This window comes from Protopterus annectens, chromosome 7.part0 (assembly GCF_019279795.1).
Source record: "Protopterus annectens isolate FY-2018-M chromosome 7.part0, PAN1.0, whole genome shotgun sequence".
Classification (NCBI taxonomy): Eukaryota; Metazoa; Chordata; order Ceratodontiformes; family Protopteridae; genus Protopterus; species Protopterus annectens.
The window spans coordinates 44,278,151-44,297,371 of NC_056739.1; the positions used below are offsets into that span (position 1 = coordinate 44,278,151).

Below are 19,221 nucleotides of genomic sequence, written 5' to 3' on the forward strand. Positions count from 1 at the left end.
TTGGTCAGTTAGCTTTTAGCAGATGTTGTCAAACACGTGCTGCCACTGGAACCTGTTGTGATGTACAGTAGTGAAGAATGCAAAAAGAAATACAAAAAAACAAAAGTGGAATGTAATTATTGTCAATTGAATGATGTAAATTGAGAGCCAATATCATGCGACACAAACAAGAAATAATGGTTCCCAGTTTAGCTTAAAATCCTTGCGAAAACAGCTGTCTTGGTAGTGTTTGAAGCATTTCTCTACCCCAACACATACATGCATACAGGGGTTCTATTCCACACAGTCCCTGCTTTACTGAATTATCTTCACCATCACACCACATAACAGTGCCTGTCAGTAATTAGCAATCTCAGAGTCAGCACAGGGTAACTGAAACATTGCACTTGCAGAAGTTATACATCACACTGGCAATTGTAATTAGTTGTGTTTGCCTTGTGGCCATCTTCTGTCTGAAAATGGTCTTGTACTATCCATTTACCCTGTTAAACAAAAATAAATAGGTAACATCACAAAGAAGATGATCTGTACATAGACCAGCTAACCTCAGGCAGTACAAACTGTAGAAGTATATTTTGTTGCCCATCTGAATATAAATGCAAAGTAAAGTAGGGGTCACAGTATGCCATCTACCTATGTATCCCTACTCCTGTCTGCTGCACAAAGCAATGTAGCTGGCATCATTCCAGCATTTTGGACAGGGTGTGCCCTGAAGTACAGTTACAGAAAAGCTACAGAGTCCATATTTACTAGGCTCAGTTCTTCTTATGTTCCTCATGCCTTAAAAGTCACTGCTCTGTGAATCTTGATAAAATTCTCGCTACATTTATAATACATTCTGTTATTTCCCCGCAGACTAGATTCCTGTTTAAATAGAACCGATTCAGCAAGATTTCACTTATAAGAAATGAGCAGGCCCACTGCTGAAGCATTAATATTTACCTTCTTTTAAGCATTAATGTCTTGCATGCAACTAAAGAAATAGTTTCTTTAGAACAAATAAATGCAAGAAGAAATATGCAAACGGTACTCCTGAGATGTTTTAAGCATCATGTATTTCCATGTGACTGCATCTGATTTTGCTTTTACACAGATTAAAGAAAAATCTGTTCAGCCTTTCCTACTGTGACTGAGTTTTCATTGCAAATTACCCTCTGGTCACCCACGTTAGGCAGCCTACAACCCATGAAATTGGTGAAGCACTAATGGAACCTTAAGTGTAATCAGGCAGGAATGCGGATTTCAGGTCCATTTTAAGAGTTCCTGATAAGCCAGCTCCCACACCACTAACTAAAAAGGTATTCATACAGGAGAGTGAATGTTTTATTATATGGGCACAGCTATGGTCTACACAATAATTCTGCCATCTTCAGACAAATGCAGGCTTTATATCCATCAGAAAATAACTCCACTTTATATAACCATTATGCAAAAGACTATGTATCTGAAGCAACACAGAACATTGTGTCCCCTCCTCATTTGAAGGCACATACAGTTACTTGTTATGAAATTATCTGCCATGGCAGAACTAAAGTATAGTTAGTGCTATCCAAAAAAGTCCATTCTTTTTTAATCTGGATTTTACTCTCTGACTTGTCACTATACCTGTAACACAAATGGAAGGCCCAAGGAAACAAACTGAAATACATAAAATCCACAAGAACTTTAATTCAGTAGTGTTTTAAAATAAAAACTTGTTTAAAACAATGAAAGATGAGCACTTTCATTCAAAAAAAATATGAAATTCATCAGATGATGCTGGAAGTACACACTCATTTTAAAACTTTTGTGTTCAATCACTTGACTGGCAAGCCCCCAGGAGCTGAAACATCATCTTGAAGGAGCCACTAAAAACAAAGTCACAGTGGGTAATACTGAGCCAATACTAAGAAAACCATGTGGGTAAACGCATGCTTAGGTATGCTAAAGAAAAAAGATTTGTAACCACAAACGACAGAGATTTAATAAAACATAAAACAAATGGTCAAGCACTTTTGTCCCTTCCAACATGGGACTTCATCAGAACCATTTGAAACAAAAAAAAGAGTATTTTATACAAAGCAAATAAAACCATGTGACACACCACTCAATTAAAACATGCAATTAAAACCATGTGACACACCGCTCAATTAAAATATGCAATTAAAACCATGTGGCACACCACTCAATTAAAACATGCAATTAAAACCATGTGACACACCACTCAATTAAAACATGCAATTAAAACCATGTGACACACCACTCAATTAAAACATGCAATTAAAACCATGTGACACACCACTCAATTAAAACATGCAATTAAAACCATGTGACACACCACTCAATTAAAACATGCAACTAAAACCATGTGACACACCACTCAATTAAAACATGCAATTAAAACCATGTGACACACCACTCAATTAAAACATGCTCCTTAGCCAGTACCATTTACAAAAACGGCAACAAAGAATAAAATACAGAAACAGGATGCATTCCCCATAAGATAGAAAAATAAAAGTAAAAGTATGTAAATATATGGCTTATATTTAGGGCTCATCCTTCAGTGCTTTTAACTTAAGCAAACATGCTGTTGAAACATGCTCATTCAGTCCATGCTGATTACTGGCATTCAAACACAACTGCAAACGTAATTCACTATTTCAAGTAGTAAGGGCCATGCACTTCATTATTAGAAGGCATTTGTTCCAAAATGCAAAATTTAAATGTATAGTGTGGGTAACGTTTTATGTGTTTGTAGAGGGCGTTAGTTTCTTTTCTCATTTGATTTCATATAAATGTTCATATAGTCTGTCCATCAGTCTGTTTTTCCTATGTAGAAATAGGGGCAGAACATGCATACTGCACAATATACCACTTTTGTTGTACAACAATTGAATCTGTTTTTTATAGTGACAACCTGGTTGTTCAATGTAATTTCCTGGCACATCAGTATATTGGGGCAGTAGGGGCAACCACCACACTTTTGCATCCCCATAAATTCACTGTTTTGTCTATGTTGGTGTTTGGACCATCACTGTTCTAATGTTGTTTTCAAATGCCTGCCCCTTTTGAACACCACATAAAGCACAGGAGACCCGCCCAGTAACTTGATAAAAGCAAGAGAAGTCCACCAGAAAAATCAATAATTGCATCGAAGAAGTCACGTATAACCAGATATAACCATTTATTAAAATGCCAGTACAAAGTACTTTCACAGTTGAGATTACTTCATCAAGCAACAGTACATAAGTGAACAACCTCATATGCTTTATATACAATCAGAGAACCGCTCACATTAAAACCGATTTATCTAGTCTTATATTTATCTTATTAATATTCTGATCACATGTGAGAATTTATCTTATTGCATAGCCATACTTATCATACTATTCTCTTTAGATTTCTGACATCTCTTTCTTTGAAACTTTGTTAGAAAAAGACGGAGGATATTTAGAATCCCTATTTTTTAAAAGTCTTCTTTAACTGCCTGTGCCTTATTCCTGAGATAACCCCTTTTCTCAAAATTGCCAATCATTTGGTCCAATTGTTGTACAAGATCTATATCTTGCGTGTTTAACCTACTAACTCTGGCCATTTAATTTCTCATAATATTGTCAAACATGTAAGCTGGATGCATACTATGTCTTGCTAGATAGGTTCATTTTTTAACCCTCTTCTTATAAAGTGTGGTTTCAAACTGTTCTTTCAGATTTTTCTTTAAATGAATATCTAAAACGTCTATAGACCTATAGTGTATGTCCTTTTTGAACTTCAAAAAGGTGGTGGTAGTATGTATGTAAATTCATAATACACTCATTTAAATCTCTTAATGAACCTTCCACAAGAGAAAAAGATCAACAAACCTCTTATAGAAAACAAAGTTCTTACATAGACAATTACTACTATAGTCCAATACAGCCTTCTGTTTCCAACAATTCATGACTATGTTGGCATATGTATTTGCTACTGGGGTGTTAACTGTTTATAGTATTTATCTTGAAATAAGAATACATTGTTTTCTAACACAACTTTCAGTAGGTTACATATCAAATTACTATTAAAATCTTTCAGACATGGTTGTTCTAAAACATATTTCTCAACCATTTCAATCTCCAAATCATTAGGGATGCGTGCGAATAAAAAATCAGCATGCACTGTGTAATGTTCTGCCCCTGTTTTTCCATAGGAAAAGTGGAGAGGAGACTGATGGACAGAAAATATGAACATTTAAATGAAATCAAAATAAAAAAAGAGACCAACATCCTCTACAAACACATAAAATGTTACCCACACTATGCCTTCAAATTTTGCAGTTTGGAACAATGCCTTCTAATAATAAAGAAGTCCACGGACCTTATTATTTGAAAAATGCGAATCATATTGGCAGTTGTGTTTGAATGCCATTAACTGGCCTGGACTGAATGAACATGTTTCAATGGCACGTTTGCTTAAGTTGAAAGCACTGAAGGATGAGCCCTAACTATGAGGCATATATTTACATACGTTTACCTTTGTTTTTCTGTCTTATGGGGAATGCATTCTGTTTCTATTTTACCTTTGTTTTTCTATCTTATGGGGAATGCATTCCGTTTCTATTTTACCTTTGTTTTTCTGTCTTATGGCGAATGCATTCCGTTTCTATTTTCCGTATTTTTTTCTTTGTTGGCGTTTTTGTAACTAGCATTGGCTCAGCGCTTTGCCCGTTTTTGATTTTCTTTTTAGTGGCTCCTTTAAGATGTTTCCGTTCCTGGGGGCATGTAGGTCATGCGACTGAACACAAATGTTTTAAAATGAGTGTGCACTTCTAGCATTGTTACCTATTTAAGTTCGTGTATTTTTTGAACAAGGCTCTTATCTTTTGTGGTTTAAAAGAGTTTTTATTTTAAAAAGCTACTGGATTAAAGTTCTTGTGGATTTTATCTACAGCAATCTGTAGGCTTGTACTTCTTCAGTTTGTTTTCTGCTTGCCACTATACCTGCAAAGATGTTCCATGCAACTAAAAAGGTACCCATTTACTGAGTAAGTCAACCAAGTTACTCTCTAAATTAACTATTTACTCAATAAACTACCCAATTTTCTCACTGAACAATCCATTTATCATTAAATTCCATGTTTACTTGCCGAGTCACTATTCAGCATCAGCCATGTTCTTGTCTATCTATCTAAATGGGTAACGGTAAGAGGTATGATCAAAATGAGGTGCATGTGGGCGGGGGGTAAAGCTGTGAAGGTTTAGCCCAAATAGTCAGTGCTACCCCTCTGGCAATGTGATCAGAAAACAATATGAAATGCATAAAACAGTCATGGAATAGTGATTTGTCACAACAGTCAAAATCACATACATACATACATACATACAAATATTTCAAGCACAGGCATTAATGCCCTTCTAGCTTGTCAATATACCAAAAACACTTGTTTCCTTAATGAGTGTCCAGGCTGTTCTTAAAAATATCTAAACTAGTACTTGCTTTAATGTAACTTGGTAGTGTTTCAAGCATCAGCTACCCTGCCAGAGAACCAATTAGTACACTTCTCATTCCGACAGAATCTCATACATAGGTTATCTGACGATTCTCTAGTACTTTTTGTTAATCCCAAACATTCCCAGAGGTAGTTGTCCATAAATGCCCTATATACCTGAATAAGATCTCCTCTTAAATATCTGTAAGAGACACTGTACAAGTTCAGATATTTTAGTCTTTCATAATAACTTAGATTTTTACATCCATGGATGCCCTTGGTATATTTCCACTGTACTCTTTCCAGTTTATTCATGCTTGTTTTCCTATTGTTATTCCATACTCAAGTTTGGGTCCATACAATGACTTCATTATGTTTGATTTCCTAGACTTTATAAATATTTTTATACAACCTATAGTTCCATAACTATCATTAACCAATTGGCTGATATGATTAGAAAAACTCATAGCTGAATCTACCCATATACACAGGTCCTTAAATGAGTCTACAGTTTCAATCACTATGTGCTGTATTAAATATTCACCTTTCAATTTTTGTCTCCCAAATCTCATATGCATAGTTTTGATGTATTTATCAGCATATTATTCTCCTGTGCCCAAATGGTCAATTTATCCAAATTATTTTGCAGACATGCCTATCTGTAACACTTGTAATCAGTTTACCCAATTTCAGGTTGCCAGCATATAGACTGTAGAACAAATCAGATGAAAAAGTTAGGTCCGAAAGATACAATCTAAACAAGTAGGGGCCTAGGACAGAGCCCTGTGGGACACCTTGACTGTAACCAAGGATTTCACCTGTCCAGTTTGTGTGTGATACTTGCCATGTCCTATTTGTAAGCCGTGCAGCTATCCATCCTATCAACAGTACATCAATACCTAGTTGTACTAATTTATTGATCAGTGTTTTGTGCATGACCCTGTCAAATGCAGAAGTTAAATCTATATAAATCACATCACAGCACACTTTTTCATTCATAGCTGTTATTATATTGTTATAGAACATCATGTTACAGGTGGTAATAGATCTATTTTCAACATATGCATGCTGATATATGGTTTCAAGTCCCAACCTATCCAGTTCTGACAACAACTTATCCAGTATTACCTTCTCCATTATTTTTCCACAACATGAAAGTAGACTTAAGGGTCTATATGATTCTGGGTTTGTCCTACTCCCCTTTCCCTTAAAGACGGGTTTAATAAGCGCATGTCTCCAATCTTGAGGAATCTCCCCATATTTATATGACCTAGTGAATAATAGATGTAATGGCAGTGTAAGTTCTTGCTTAAGTGTTCTCAGGTCATTGTTACTTATTCCGTCTCCTCCCTGTGCTTTGCTTGGATCCAGTTTGCACAGTTCTTTTTCAATATAATCGATTTTGATTCCAGTATCTGGGGTTACCTGGATGTCACTAGGACAACTTACCACCCCTTTTGTGGAGCCTAACTCTTTTGCATAAGATTTTGCAAATATATCTATAATCTCTTGTGTATGAGAATAAATTTTAGAACCTGCACACAGTTTATCAATTTGTGCATCTTTACTCCTTCCACATCATATGTATCTATAAAAAGGTTTCCTATTATGCTCAATATCTTTATATAAATTTTCTTCAAATTTTTCTTGATCTTGTCTAACACTATGCTTAATCTGTTTGTCCAGCTCGTTTATTTCAGTTTTCAAAGTTATAGTTTGACCCCTCTTCCATTTCTTATATTTTTTGTCGCTCACCTTAATCAGTTATCTTGTTCTTATGGAAATATACCCCCCCTGATGTTGTGTGCCTAGATCCTGATGTTAAAACATTTTTTTTTACTTTTTGCACTCAAACAATTTCTCTTTCAAAACTTTCCATATTCCATCAGCAGTTTTTCCACTGAACACCTCACTTCAGTTAGTTTTATATAGTAACTGTTTTGCTTCTCTATAATCTGTAATTAACCTTCTGTGCATTGGCTTAGATTTCAGTTTGGCAGAATTATCTAGCAACAAATTAACCTTTATGACCCCATGATCACTGCACATCAATGGTGGTAAAACTTGACTTGAAGTTACAGTAATTTCTTTGGGAACACAAACAATATCTAGTATATTCTGTCCACTGGTAGTTTTTTTTACAATCTGAAGCATTTATTGTTCCTGAATATACTCTGTGAATAATTTCTTTACTAATGTTGTTGAATCAATATTATTCCAGTCTGTTTCTGGTAAATTTAAGCCCCCATCTAATATTACTCTTCCCTCCTGTGTTTCATGTAAGAAATGTATGAATTCTCTAGGTTATCTGCCCTTGACTTTGGTGGTCTGTACACTCCAACAATTGTTATATGTTTCAGGGTTGTCTTTATTGTCACAGTTACACAGTCTATAGTATTGGTGTTATCATTGAACATGTAACAATCACAAGTCTCATAGCTATCTTTAATCCCTATCATAACAACTCCACCTGATTTTTTGTTAGAATGTCTGTTACAGAACTGGTTTCCAGTCATTGTTCTTTAACCAGGTTTCACAGACAATAACAACATCAATCTTGTGGGAACACAGCAAATTTTCTAATAAAAAAAAAAATTATTAATGTTCCTAGCATTAACAACCATCAGAGATGCATCAGATGTTGCTATCTGTGAACTGTTACATTTTTGACCTGGCAAAAATCCTGGCTAGTGCTTGTCAAATGTTGCAAAATATCTGCTGCAAAAATTCTCTTCCCTGCTCACCCAGTGTGGGGCAAAAGTAATGCTGCAGAAACAATGGACAGCAGATGCCTCTTCTGCACTTGTGATCTTCTATTTTTTCCTGTCCGCACCTTCCCAGCAGGACGACTTCCCCAGATAAAGCTATCCCTCATAGCCAGGATGAACTAATGAATAAAGGTATCCACCATGAAAAACTTCTCCAAACCTGACTTTGGACTCCTAAAAACAGAGGTGGCTAACTTCACAGTGCCCATGCCCATGAAAAATAGATGCATGAATGCCAAATCATACACTAGTACACTGTATGAACATGTACATAAATGCAAGGAACTAGCCATAACCAACAAAACCAAGACACTCTCCTCCAAAAAAAGGAAGCCAATCTGGTGGTCCCCTGCCATTAATAAAATCTACAACAGAAGGAAGAAACTGTTGCAGAAAAAAGGTGAAGTCCCAAGAATGGAAATATTTCCTTATTAGCCTCAACAAAAAGTTGAGATCCCTCATCAAAACCTTCAAAACCAGCTATGGAGGCAGAATTGCAGCAGACACTAAAAACAACCACAAAGCCTTCTATAGTTATATCAAAAATCTCCACAGCAGTACCCAGAATTGCTCTGAGTTACTGCACAATGGTACCTACTGTACCGAGTCAACAGATATTGCCAACATACTGGCCAAGAGATTCAGTGCCAACTTTACTCCTCTCCACCCCCCCCCCTCAAAGGACCACTCTCAATAATGGAAGAATGCCAGGCACCCAGCATTGCAGGTTAAAGATGCATTGCCCAAGGCCAAGAATTCAGTTTCCATGGGACCTGACAATATTCCTGGCTGTGTTCTACATGAATTACAAAGTGTACTGGCACCAAATCTGTGTGCCCTGTTCACTCACAGCCTCACCTCAGGCTTTGTCCCTACCGAATGGTGCACTGCTACAGTCATCCCTCTCTATAAAGGAGGAGTGACTACAGACCCTGGAAATTATTGCCCCATTAGCCTGATGAGTCTGATATGTAAGGCTATGGAGTGCATCATCATAGTTTCATAGATAGGTACTAGGCTATCGGCCCAAGGGCCTAAGTAAACATAACCAACAAGGTTCCCTGGCTTAAGCCACCCAAAAAAGTTAATTTCCTGTGTCCCTGTTGAGCAGAGCCACAGAAGTGATCCCCAGGGTGTATTTCCTATTTCCCATCCACTCATCAAGATTTTTCTTGAGGAGTGCTAATGAAGAACTTTGCTTGACATAGATGGGTAGCTTGTTCCAGAGTATAGGAAGTCTCTGTGAAAGGAATCTATCCCTCCAGCAGGTCCTGTTTATTGGTGTGACAAGGTTTAGGTCCCTAGAGCATGTAGCTTGGAGGGATTGGGATTTCTTTAGGTGTAGCATGTCCAACAGCTCTGGGTTTAGGCAGAGATCTTCTTGGAGTAGGCGATATGCTACAGAGTAAAGCTGGAGTTTTTTTGAGATGGTTAATGTAGGGCATCTGAAAAGTCCAATAAGAGGCCCCTTGTCAGGAAAAAAGCAGCTCCACTGAAAAAACCTTAACGCAATTTATTAAAATGTAAAACAAGCGTTTTCGCTACAGTTATATGTAGCTTCATCAGAGGTGAAATAATATGCAGATAAAAAACACTACATAAATATCCTGAAAACCAGGAAATGACATTGTTCAATTTCCTGAAGTTCAAATTTGTTACATGTGTTGTTAAATAATACTAGCGCTTCTGCGCTTACATTCTGTAACAAGTTTTGAGCATTTTATAAAGAACCAGCTCACATAAAAGGATTGAACAAGTAAAGTTAAACTAAAAAATATATTTAAGAATGTTATTAAAAACATTGACATTATTAATAGTGTACATATAAAATACATCCTTGGCAACGAAGATATTTCTGACTAAAAAGTCATAGATAACAATCCATATTTCCAAGGTTGCCTGCCTAAGGGCATTAAGGCATAAAGTACATATGTTCAAATAAATATAAACTCACATCCCCTAATGAGATGCGTGTTATGAAACAATGCTCAACTCTGGTATTACAATCATGTATTATTTTTCCATTTTTGCCGTTTTTTTTTTTTTTTTTTCCAAATAGAACCCATCCTAGCCATATAAATACATCCGAAAAAATATATATACATAGGTGTCTGTGCCCAATTGTTTTGTTTTATCTCAAATAACTCCTTAATTTTAATACAGGTGTGATATTACAGTTGTTATTAAGTCCTGGATGCCTGAACGCATCCAGTCGCAACTGCCATTCTAGCTCTCAATTCTCAAGAATCAGTGGGAATGGGCCACCTCTGGTCTTCACTGGCACATAGTCAATGGCCATGAAAGAAAAGTCATGGCCTGGATTTAATTCAACATGTTTTGCCAAGGCGTTATCATTCTTGCTATTCCTAATGGCATACAGATGCTCATACATACGGTCGCGGACCCTGCGGTCCGTCTTTCCGATGTAAAACGCTTGGCAACAATTACACATCGCTATATATATAATGGACCTGCTCTCACAGTTTAATGGAAAGCGAATCAGGTATTTTTTATCCCTAACAGTAAATGTTTCACCTATTTTAACCCTGTTACAATACTTACAGAAACCACATTGCTGCATCCCACTCTTTTTGTTAAATACATATTGGGATGTATCCCTTTGTAACAGTTCCTTAAGGTTGGTAGACCTTCTAAAAATGATCCTAGGAATACTTCCTAGTTTATCAACCAAGTAAGAGTTAGAATTGATGAAGTGCCAGTTTTTACAAATTATAGCTGAAATTCCTTTAGAGTTTCTGCTAAAAGTAGTGATAAAGCTTAAACCAAAGTCACTTTCCTTTGTTATAGGCATGACTACATCAGATTCCTCATTACTCAAATTCAACCCTGCAAGGTCAATATCAGTGTAATTGTCAATCTGGTTAAGAGTGGTTTGTACTAATAAAGGTTTGTAAAAACCATTGAGTCTTTTATTAGTGACTTCCTCAATCAGATCATACAACAATTGATCAGGGTACCCTCTGTTCTTAAACATTTCCTTCAACAGTTCACATTCTATAGTGAAATCTGTCATAGTACTGCACATTCTCCCTGCCCTCACCAGTTGCCCCTTCACGATTGACCGTTTCTGTTTGTACGGGTGGAAACTGGTGAAGTGCAAGAAAGAATTGCAGTAAGTACTTTTTCTGAACACTGTTGATGTCAAAGTGATTTTAGTATCACTAAGGAACAAGCTACACTACTGGATGACCTTTGCCGTCTACCTGTACGCCTGATTAAACCTGATAAAGGCGGGGGACTGGTGGTACTAGATAACACCTCCTACAATGAGAAGATGACTAATGTGTTGAATACTAACGCTTACACTAAGTCGTCTATAAGTGAGGTGAATGGACAGTACCGTAGAATCAGGGGATACTTTAGGGACTTGTTCCTCTTAGAAAAAATTGACAGTGAGTTGTATAACTATATAGACATAGATTTACCTAAAATTCCTGCCATGTTTGGAATCCCCAAGATTCATAAAGATGTAAAAAACCCCCCTATGAGGGCTTTGATAGGTCATCCATCACATACCCTTGCTCTAAACTTATAACCAATATACTAGACAAGTATATTAAAACCATACCTAGCATATGTAAAGACTCCTGGACCTTTCTTGAAAATATTAGTGCTATTCCGTACAACTATGAGAACAACTTCCTAACTATAGATGTGGTAGACCTATACACTTCTATACCGCATCAAGAGGCGGTGGAATGGATAGGTTTGACACTCCAGGAATGTGGGGCTTCTAGACTGGAAGTTGACTTAGTAACTGAATTGCTTGACGTTGTTTTGACGTCAAACTATTTCACTTTCAACGGAGAATTCTTTCTCCAAAAACGAGGAGTGGCAATGGGCTCCCCTTGTGGGGCTAGTGTGGCCAACTATGTAATGGGCTATTGGGAGGCTAACATTTTAAGAAAAATGTCGGGCCTTGTGGAACCTGTTGCATACTACACCAGATTCCTTGACGATATTTTTATATTATTCAAGGGTCTGAAAACGAATGCTACAAATTTTGTTGAAACTTTAAATACAACAACTGAGTTTTTGAAATTCACGTTTAAATTTTCTGAGAAGGAAATAGACTACCTTGACGTTAAATTGACTAAGGACCCTAAGAATAGCACTTTGACATCAACAGTGTTCAGAAAAAGTACTTACTGCAATTCTTTCTTGCACTTCACCAGTTTCCACCCGTACAAACAGAAACGGTCTATCGTGAAGGGGCAACTGGTGAGGGCAGGGAGAATGTGCAGTACTATGACAGATTTCACTATAGAATGTGAACTGTTGAAGGAAATGTTTAAGAACAGAGGGTACCCTGATCAATTGTTGTATGATCTGATTGAGGAAGTCACTAATAAAAGACTCAATGGTTTTTACAAACCTTTATTAGTACAAACCACTCTTAACCAGATTGACAATTACACTGATATTGACCTTGCAGGGTTGAATTTGAGTAATGAGGAATCTGATGTAGTCATGCCTATAACAAAGGAAAGTGACTTTGGTTTAAGCTTTATCACTACTTTTAGCAGAAACTCTAAAGGAATTTCAGCTATAATTTGTAAAAACTGGCACTTCATCAATTCTAACTCTTACTTGGTTGATAAACTAGGAAGTATTCCTAGGATCATTTTTAGAAGGTCTACCAACCTTAAGGAACTGTTACAAAGGGATACATCCCAATATGTATTTAACAAAAAGAGTGGGATGCAGCAATGTGGTTTCTGTAAGTATTGTAACAGGGTTAAAATAGGTGAAACATTTACTGTTAGGGATAAAAAATACCTGATTCGCTTTCCATTAAACTGTGAGAGCAGGTCCATTATATATATAGCGATGTGTAATTGTTGCCAAGAGTTTTACATCGGAAAGACGGACCGCAGGGTCCGCGACCGTATGTATGAGCATCTGTATGCCATTAGGAATAGCAAGAATGATAATGCCTTGGCAAAACATGTTGAATTAAATCCAGGCCATGACTTTTCTTTCATGGCCATTGACCACGTGCCAGTGAAGACCAGAGGTGGCCCATTCCCACTGATTCTTGAGAATTGAGAGCTAGAATGGCAGTTGCGACTGGATGCGTTCAGGCATCCAGGACTTAATAACAACTGTAATATCACACCTGTATTAAAATTAAGGAGTTATTTGAGATAAAACAAAACAATTGGGCACAGACACCTATGTATATATTTTTTTCGGATGTATTTATATGGCTAGGATGGGTTCTATTTGGAAAAAAAAAAAAAAAAAACGGCAAAAATGGAAAAATAATACATGATTGTAATACCAGAGTTGAGCATTGTTTCATAACACGCATCTCATTAGGGGATGTGAGTTTATATTTATTTGAACATATGTACTTTATGCCTTAATGCCCTTAGGCAGGCAACCTTGGAAATATGGATTGTTATCTATGACTTTTTAGTCAGAAATATCTTTGTTGCCAAGGATGTATTTTATATGTACACTATTAATAATGTCAATGTTTTTAATAACATTCTTAAATATATTTTTTAGTTTAACTTTACTTGTTCAATCCTTTTATGTGAGCTGGTTCTTTATAAAATGTTCAAACCTTGTTACAGAATGTAAGCGCAGAAGCGCTAGTATTATTTAACAACACATGTAACAAATTTGAACTTCAGGAAATTGAACAATGTCATTTCCTGGTTTTCAGGATATTTATGTAGTGTTTTTTATCTGCATATTATTTCACCTCTGATGAAGCTACATATAACTGTAGCGAAAACGCTTGTTTTACATTTTAATAAATTGCGTTAAGGTTTTTTCAGTGGAGCTGCTTTTTTCCTGACAAGGGGCCTCTTATTGGACTTTTAATGTAGGGCATCTGTTTGAGGCCAGTAATCCTCTTTGTGAGGTACTTCTGTGGCCTTTCCAGCTGCTGCAGATGTCTTGTGAGGTACATTCCAAAAGGGTCGTTGTACTCTATAATGGGTCTAATGAGTGTCAAGTAGATGGGAACAATGACCTCTTTTTTCCTGGATGAAAACCCTTTTGTGATGAGGTGTGCTACATAGAAGGATTTCCTGACTACTGTGGTGATGTGATTATCAAAGGAGAGACTACTGTCCGCCTGGGTGCCAAGGTCTCTTATCATACATTCAGCGTTAAGCAGACTGCCATTTATGTGGTAGTTCATGGGTACAGAGTTTTTACCAAAGGGGATGACAATGCACTTTTTGGCATTGAGCTTGAGGCCATGCCTCTGACACCAGGCATCTGTCTCAATGAGGCCTTTCTGTAAGATGTCCACATCATTTGGGGACTCATCATGGACCTAATTAACAAGGATATAGGGAATCTCCATACTCTAGATCACATGCAAATTGGTTTTATGAAAGGTAGATCATGCCTCCTCAACCTGGTTGACTTCTTTGAGTTAGTCACCAGAGTTGTGGATGCAGTTCATACAGTCTACCTCGATATGGCCAAGGCCTTTGATACCATTCCTTACTCAGGAATTATTGATAAACTCACCAAACTAGGCATAAACCCCTATATCATTAGGTGGGCTGCAAATTGGCTCACAGATAAAACCCACAGTGTGAAAGTAGTGGACTCCAAGTCAGAATGCCGACCAGTCACAAGTGGAGTCCCACAATGATTGGTCCTGGGTCCACTCCTGTTTGGCATCTACTTCTCAGAAGTCCAGGACAGCACAGAAGGACTCTGGCTGACCAAGTTCACAGACAACTGCAAGCTGACAACCATTATTAACTCCCCAAGTGATGCAGACATCCTACAGAAAGGCCTCACTGAGACTAATGACGGGTGTCGAAACCATGGCTTAAGCTTAATGCCAAAAAAATGCGTCATCATCCCCTTTGGGAAAACCTCAGTTCCCACTACTTACCACATCGATGGGAGCCCACTGAACACTGAAGACATTATAAGAGATTTGGGGACACAGGTTGACAGCAACATCTTTTTTGACCACCACATTGCGAATGTGGTCAGAAAGTCCTTCTATGTGGCACATCTCATTTACCAAGGGTTTTGCATCCAGGAAGAAAGAGGTCATCATTTCTCTCTACTCTTCCCTCATTAAACCAGTCATTGAGTATAATTCCCCAATTTGGCATGTACCTCACTAGACACCTGCAACATCTGGAGAGGCCACAGAAGTACCTCATTAAGAGGATCCCTGGCCTTAAACACATGTCCTACATGGACAAACTCAAAACCTCCACCTATTCTCTGTCTCATATCGTCTACTAAGAGGCGATCTCTGCATGCCTTACAAAGCCATGTCTGACCCAGCTCTGTTAGAAATGCTACATCTAAAGAAATCCCAATCCCTCTGCACCATATGCTCCAGAGACCTCAACCTCATTACCACAATTGACAGAACATGCTGGAGGGACAGGTTCATAACCCAGACACTGGCTATGCTCTGGAAAAACATCCCATAAATGTCAAGCAGAGAACTTCGCTGGCCTTCTTCAAGAGAAATCTTGATGAGTGGATGGGGAAATAGAAAGTTCACCCTGGGGATCACTCCAGTGGCTCTACTTGACAGAGGCACTGGGAACTAACGTGGGGCGGCATGAAGCCAAGGCACTTGTATGGGCTAGGCTTGTAAAGGCTCCAGGGCCATTAGCCTATTACACGCCTATGAACAGCAGTTGCTTGCACTTTTAGCATAAGCACTACTTCTCTGCTATCAGCAAAATGAGGCAAAACCATAACATAGTAAGTAATGTGGCTGCAGGTCAAGTGCCATTTGAATGCAGGGAGTGATTATCTTACAGCTAACTATTTCAAGCCATTTTACATTGCATTTATGCAATATGCCTCTCTAGTTAAACAAACATTAGTTAGTGCTGAAGCAAAAAGTTCTGTATGACAAGATCTAAGAAAGGCAAAGTTGTGGTGTGTCAGAGACGGTTCTAGAATATTCCTTTTAGAGCTCATATCTGGAAGTATAGTTCAGCACTGTACTATTTTGTTACAGTGACATGTAGTACTAAGGATGCATAAATCATTTTTCATGTGGGACTAAACAAAGAGCTGTACAGTTAGTCAGACAGCAAATCTAAAATACTGAAGCAAGTTGTTGAAAGTCTGTGGTGTTAGCCACAAACATCTGGCAAATTAAGTGCAGGTATTTATACCTGTCAAAGGTATGCAGCAGAGGTTTGGAATCCTCACCTTCGAGCTCTTACCTGTAAAACATTGTACTGCAGAACAGCACCCACAGAGTGAATTATGTGGTGGAATTTGCAATTTGATTTCATGATGGAGCTACAACATGGCACTGACAAGATGTGAGAAACAAGATGCTGTTTTGAAAATTTGACACAAACATGTTGATGTTAGTGAAGTTAAACCTGAACATTCACCAAATGAAATGCATATTAGTTTTTGGCCTGTGAATTTGTAATGATTTTCAGTATTATAATTACAGGGAGTGCACCCTGTGCATCTGTGATAGTATCTGTTGAAAGTTCTCCTAGATCATGAGTTTGCAGTTACTGTGCATGTCAGGACAGAATTTGATTCAGGCAGTAACATAACTTTTTAGATGACATCCCTTGAAACTGGGCTAGAAACTTGAGACCAGTTAAGCTGAAAGGGAGTATTTGACAACCTGAATAGCAAAGCTGACATACAATATTCAATAACTTAAATAAAGATGCAAAACATTGACATATGTCATAGTTATGGACTAAATCACAAACTAGGGTTTGAGTGCCTTGGTCAGATTTGTGAGTGTTTTAATACTTACTTCACATCAGGCATACGTTGACAACTGAAAATGTGAAATATTAAACCATTCATTGAAAAGTGTCACTTAACTAAACAGAGTATGATTTCCATGGAAACATACCACATGGTTGCTTTTAACCCTTGACCTGAACACCCCACCAGAATACTGTTAGGAACCCACATTACTGGGGGTTTATAACAACTGCATGTGTGGAAGAATGATTAAAGGTTGTGTGACATAAGAAAGGAACAGGGAGATTATCCATCATATTTACCTGTCACCCCCCCACCAACAGTAGCTTTAACAATGGTCCCTCCAAAAGCACAACGTTTCCAAAGCAGAGCACCTACCTCATAGACGTTGAACTGACTTTGGCCTCTAGCAAGTTCCCGATAGGATGTAGTGAACTCGCCGATGTAGTCGTGGCTACAAGGAAACAGAAGTCCTCATTAGGCAGCAGAATACAGGATAGCATGCCAAAACATTACACTTTTTATTTAAACTATCGTCTGACTATTTCTGCTATATCTCCCTAGTAAATGATGGTACTGGCTGTCGTTCATCCAGTCAGGAAAAAACAGACGAACATTTGTGGGTTCTGTTCAAGCGGCTTTATTATGTACAAACATATCAAGATTGAGGCCTAATAACTTAGATAAACGTACAAACTCGCTATTACAAATGGCGCGGAGGCTAGCACGTGCTCGCTATTTACATGCACATGCTGTCCTTGAAACGCTTCTTAAAGGTACAACAGACATGCAACGAACCAAGAAGCACAGGAAAACTGCAGAAAATGCCACCAATCACTCAAAGATTGCTAGTCACAAATGTAAATTACATTCAAAGTCCAAAAATCTTGGTAGTTAGGTAGTTGTCTTCAGTGCCAATACCAAACATGAAAAGCCAGTAGAAAAAGTCAAAAGTGCTTTAATTTGATAGACCACAATAAAAACGAAAGCTGCCTGGTGTGTCCCAGGCTTTATCAAGTTACAAGTATAATGTGGCCATCCCCTTTATTAATATCCTGGGATAGGCCAGTCAATTAATTATTTAACCATTTCAAGCCTTAACAAGAAAAACTTTTTGTAATATCTTAAAATATTAAAATATATGTACCATATCTAAAATGTAATATATAAAAAATGCGCAAGAATAAATGATCTATGTACATTATATACTGGTTAATAAATAAAAACATATGAAACTAAATTATATATCATAATACTTTAGTATAACATTTATATCTACTGTGTACCAGTTAGAAAACTCTAGTAAACACAGTATTAGATTAGTTAACTAATCAATAAGAGATAATTTTGTCAAAAAATTATATAAAAGTCATTAAAAATCATTTAAAAAATCATTTAAGAGACTATGACTCAACCAATGTGTTCCACATAGTCTACCAAAAAACATATCCTTCCTTCTCAATATTGTCACATGTTAATATTAAATAAATGCTCATAACAACAGTAAAACAGTGTACAAACTAGATAGGTCCTAGGTGCTACTTTGTTTTAACCTAAAAGAATGATGTCAATCTGTCAGAAAATGAAAATAATAAAACTCCATATCTATAGTCCTATAATTGTTTATTTCTAATTTTAAGTACACTTTTTAAACTGACCGCATCATTAAGGCCTGGGAATCTGGTCGCATCCAACTGTAATTGCCACAACAATTCCCGATGCTCCAAGAAATTCTCCCAGTCTCCCCCTCTGGGGTCAGAGCTCACCCTCTCCAAAATAAAGAATTTTATTACCATGTTGCTACACTTTAAAGCATGCCTAAAAAAGGCATTACTTTCCTTTTTCTTTTCTATCTCGTATGTATGTTCATAGATTCTTTTTCTAATGGTTCGAGTTGTCTTTCCTACATAAAATGCGGAACATGTAATACACGTCCCCAGGTAAACCACTCCAAAAGAGTTGCAATTAAAATGTTCCCTTGCCCTCAAAATACGGCCTCTAGATGGAATGTGTATTTGGCCTTCATTTAGTAAATAAGGGCATTGTTTACATAGCCCACACTTGAAGGAACCTTTCCTTCTACATGTGTTGTTACTATTGTTAATCATATGGTTATGACCAGCCTGCTCAAATATGTCTTTTAAATTCTTGTCACGTTTTCTAATAAATTGAATTTTTTCGGGGAGCCAAGGTTTGATATCATTTTGGGACATAAGTATTGGCCAGAACATGTTCATTGTATGCTCAATACATTCTGCATCTCCAGAATAAGTGTAAACAAACCCT

At 37.3% G+C, this 19,221-nt stretch overlaps 1 protein-coding gene across 1 annotated transcript in view; it reads right to left on the reverse strand.

Annotated features, from left to right (window-relative positions):
- Nucleotides 1-19,221, reverse strand: part of LOC122806230 (copine-8-like) — a 4,689,459-nt gene that overhangs the window by 1,682,736 nt on the left and 2,987,502 nt on the right. Inside the window, exon 12 of the mRNA XM_044076480.1 lies at nucleotides 17,314-17,389. Coding sequence (XP_043932415.1) covers nucleotides 17,314-17,389 — 76 coding nt within the window. The remainder of the gene's footprint in view (nucleotides 1-17,313; nucleotides 17,390-19,221) is intronic.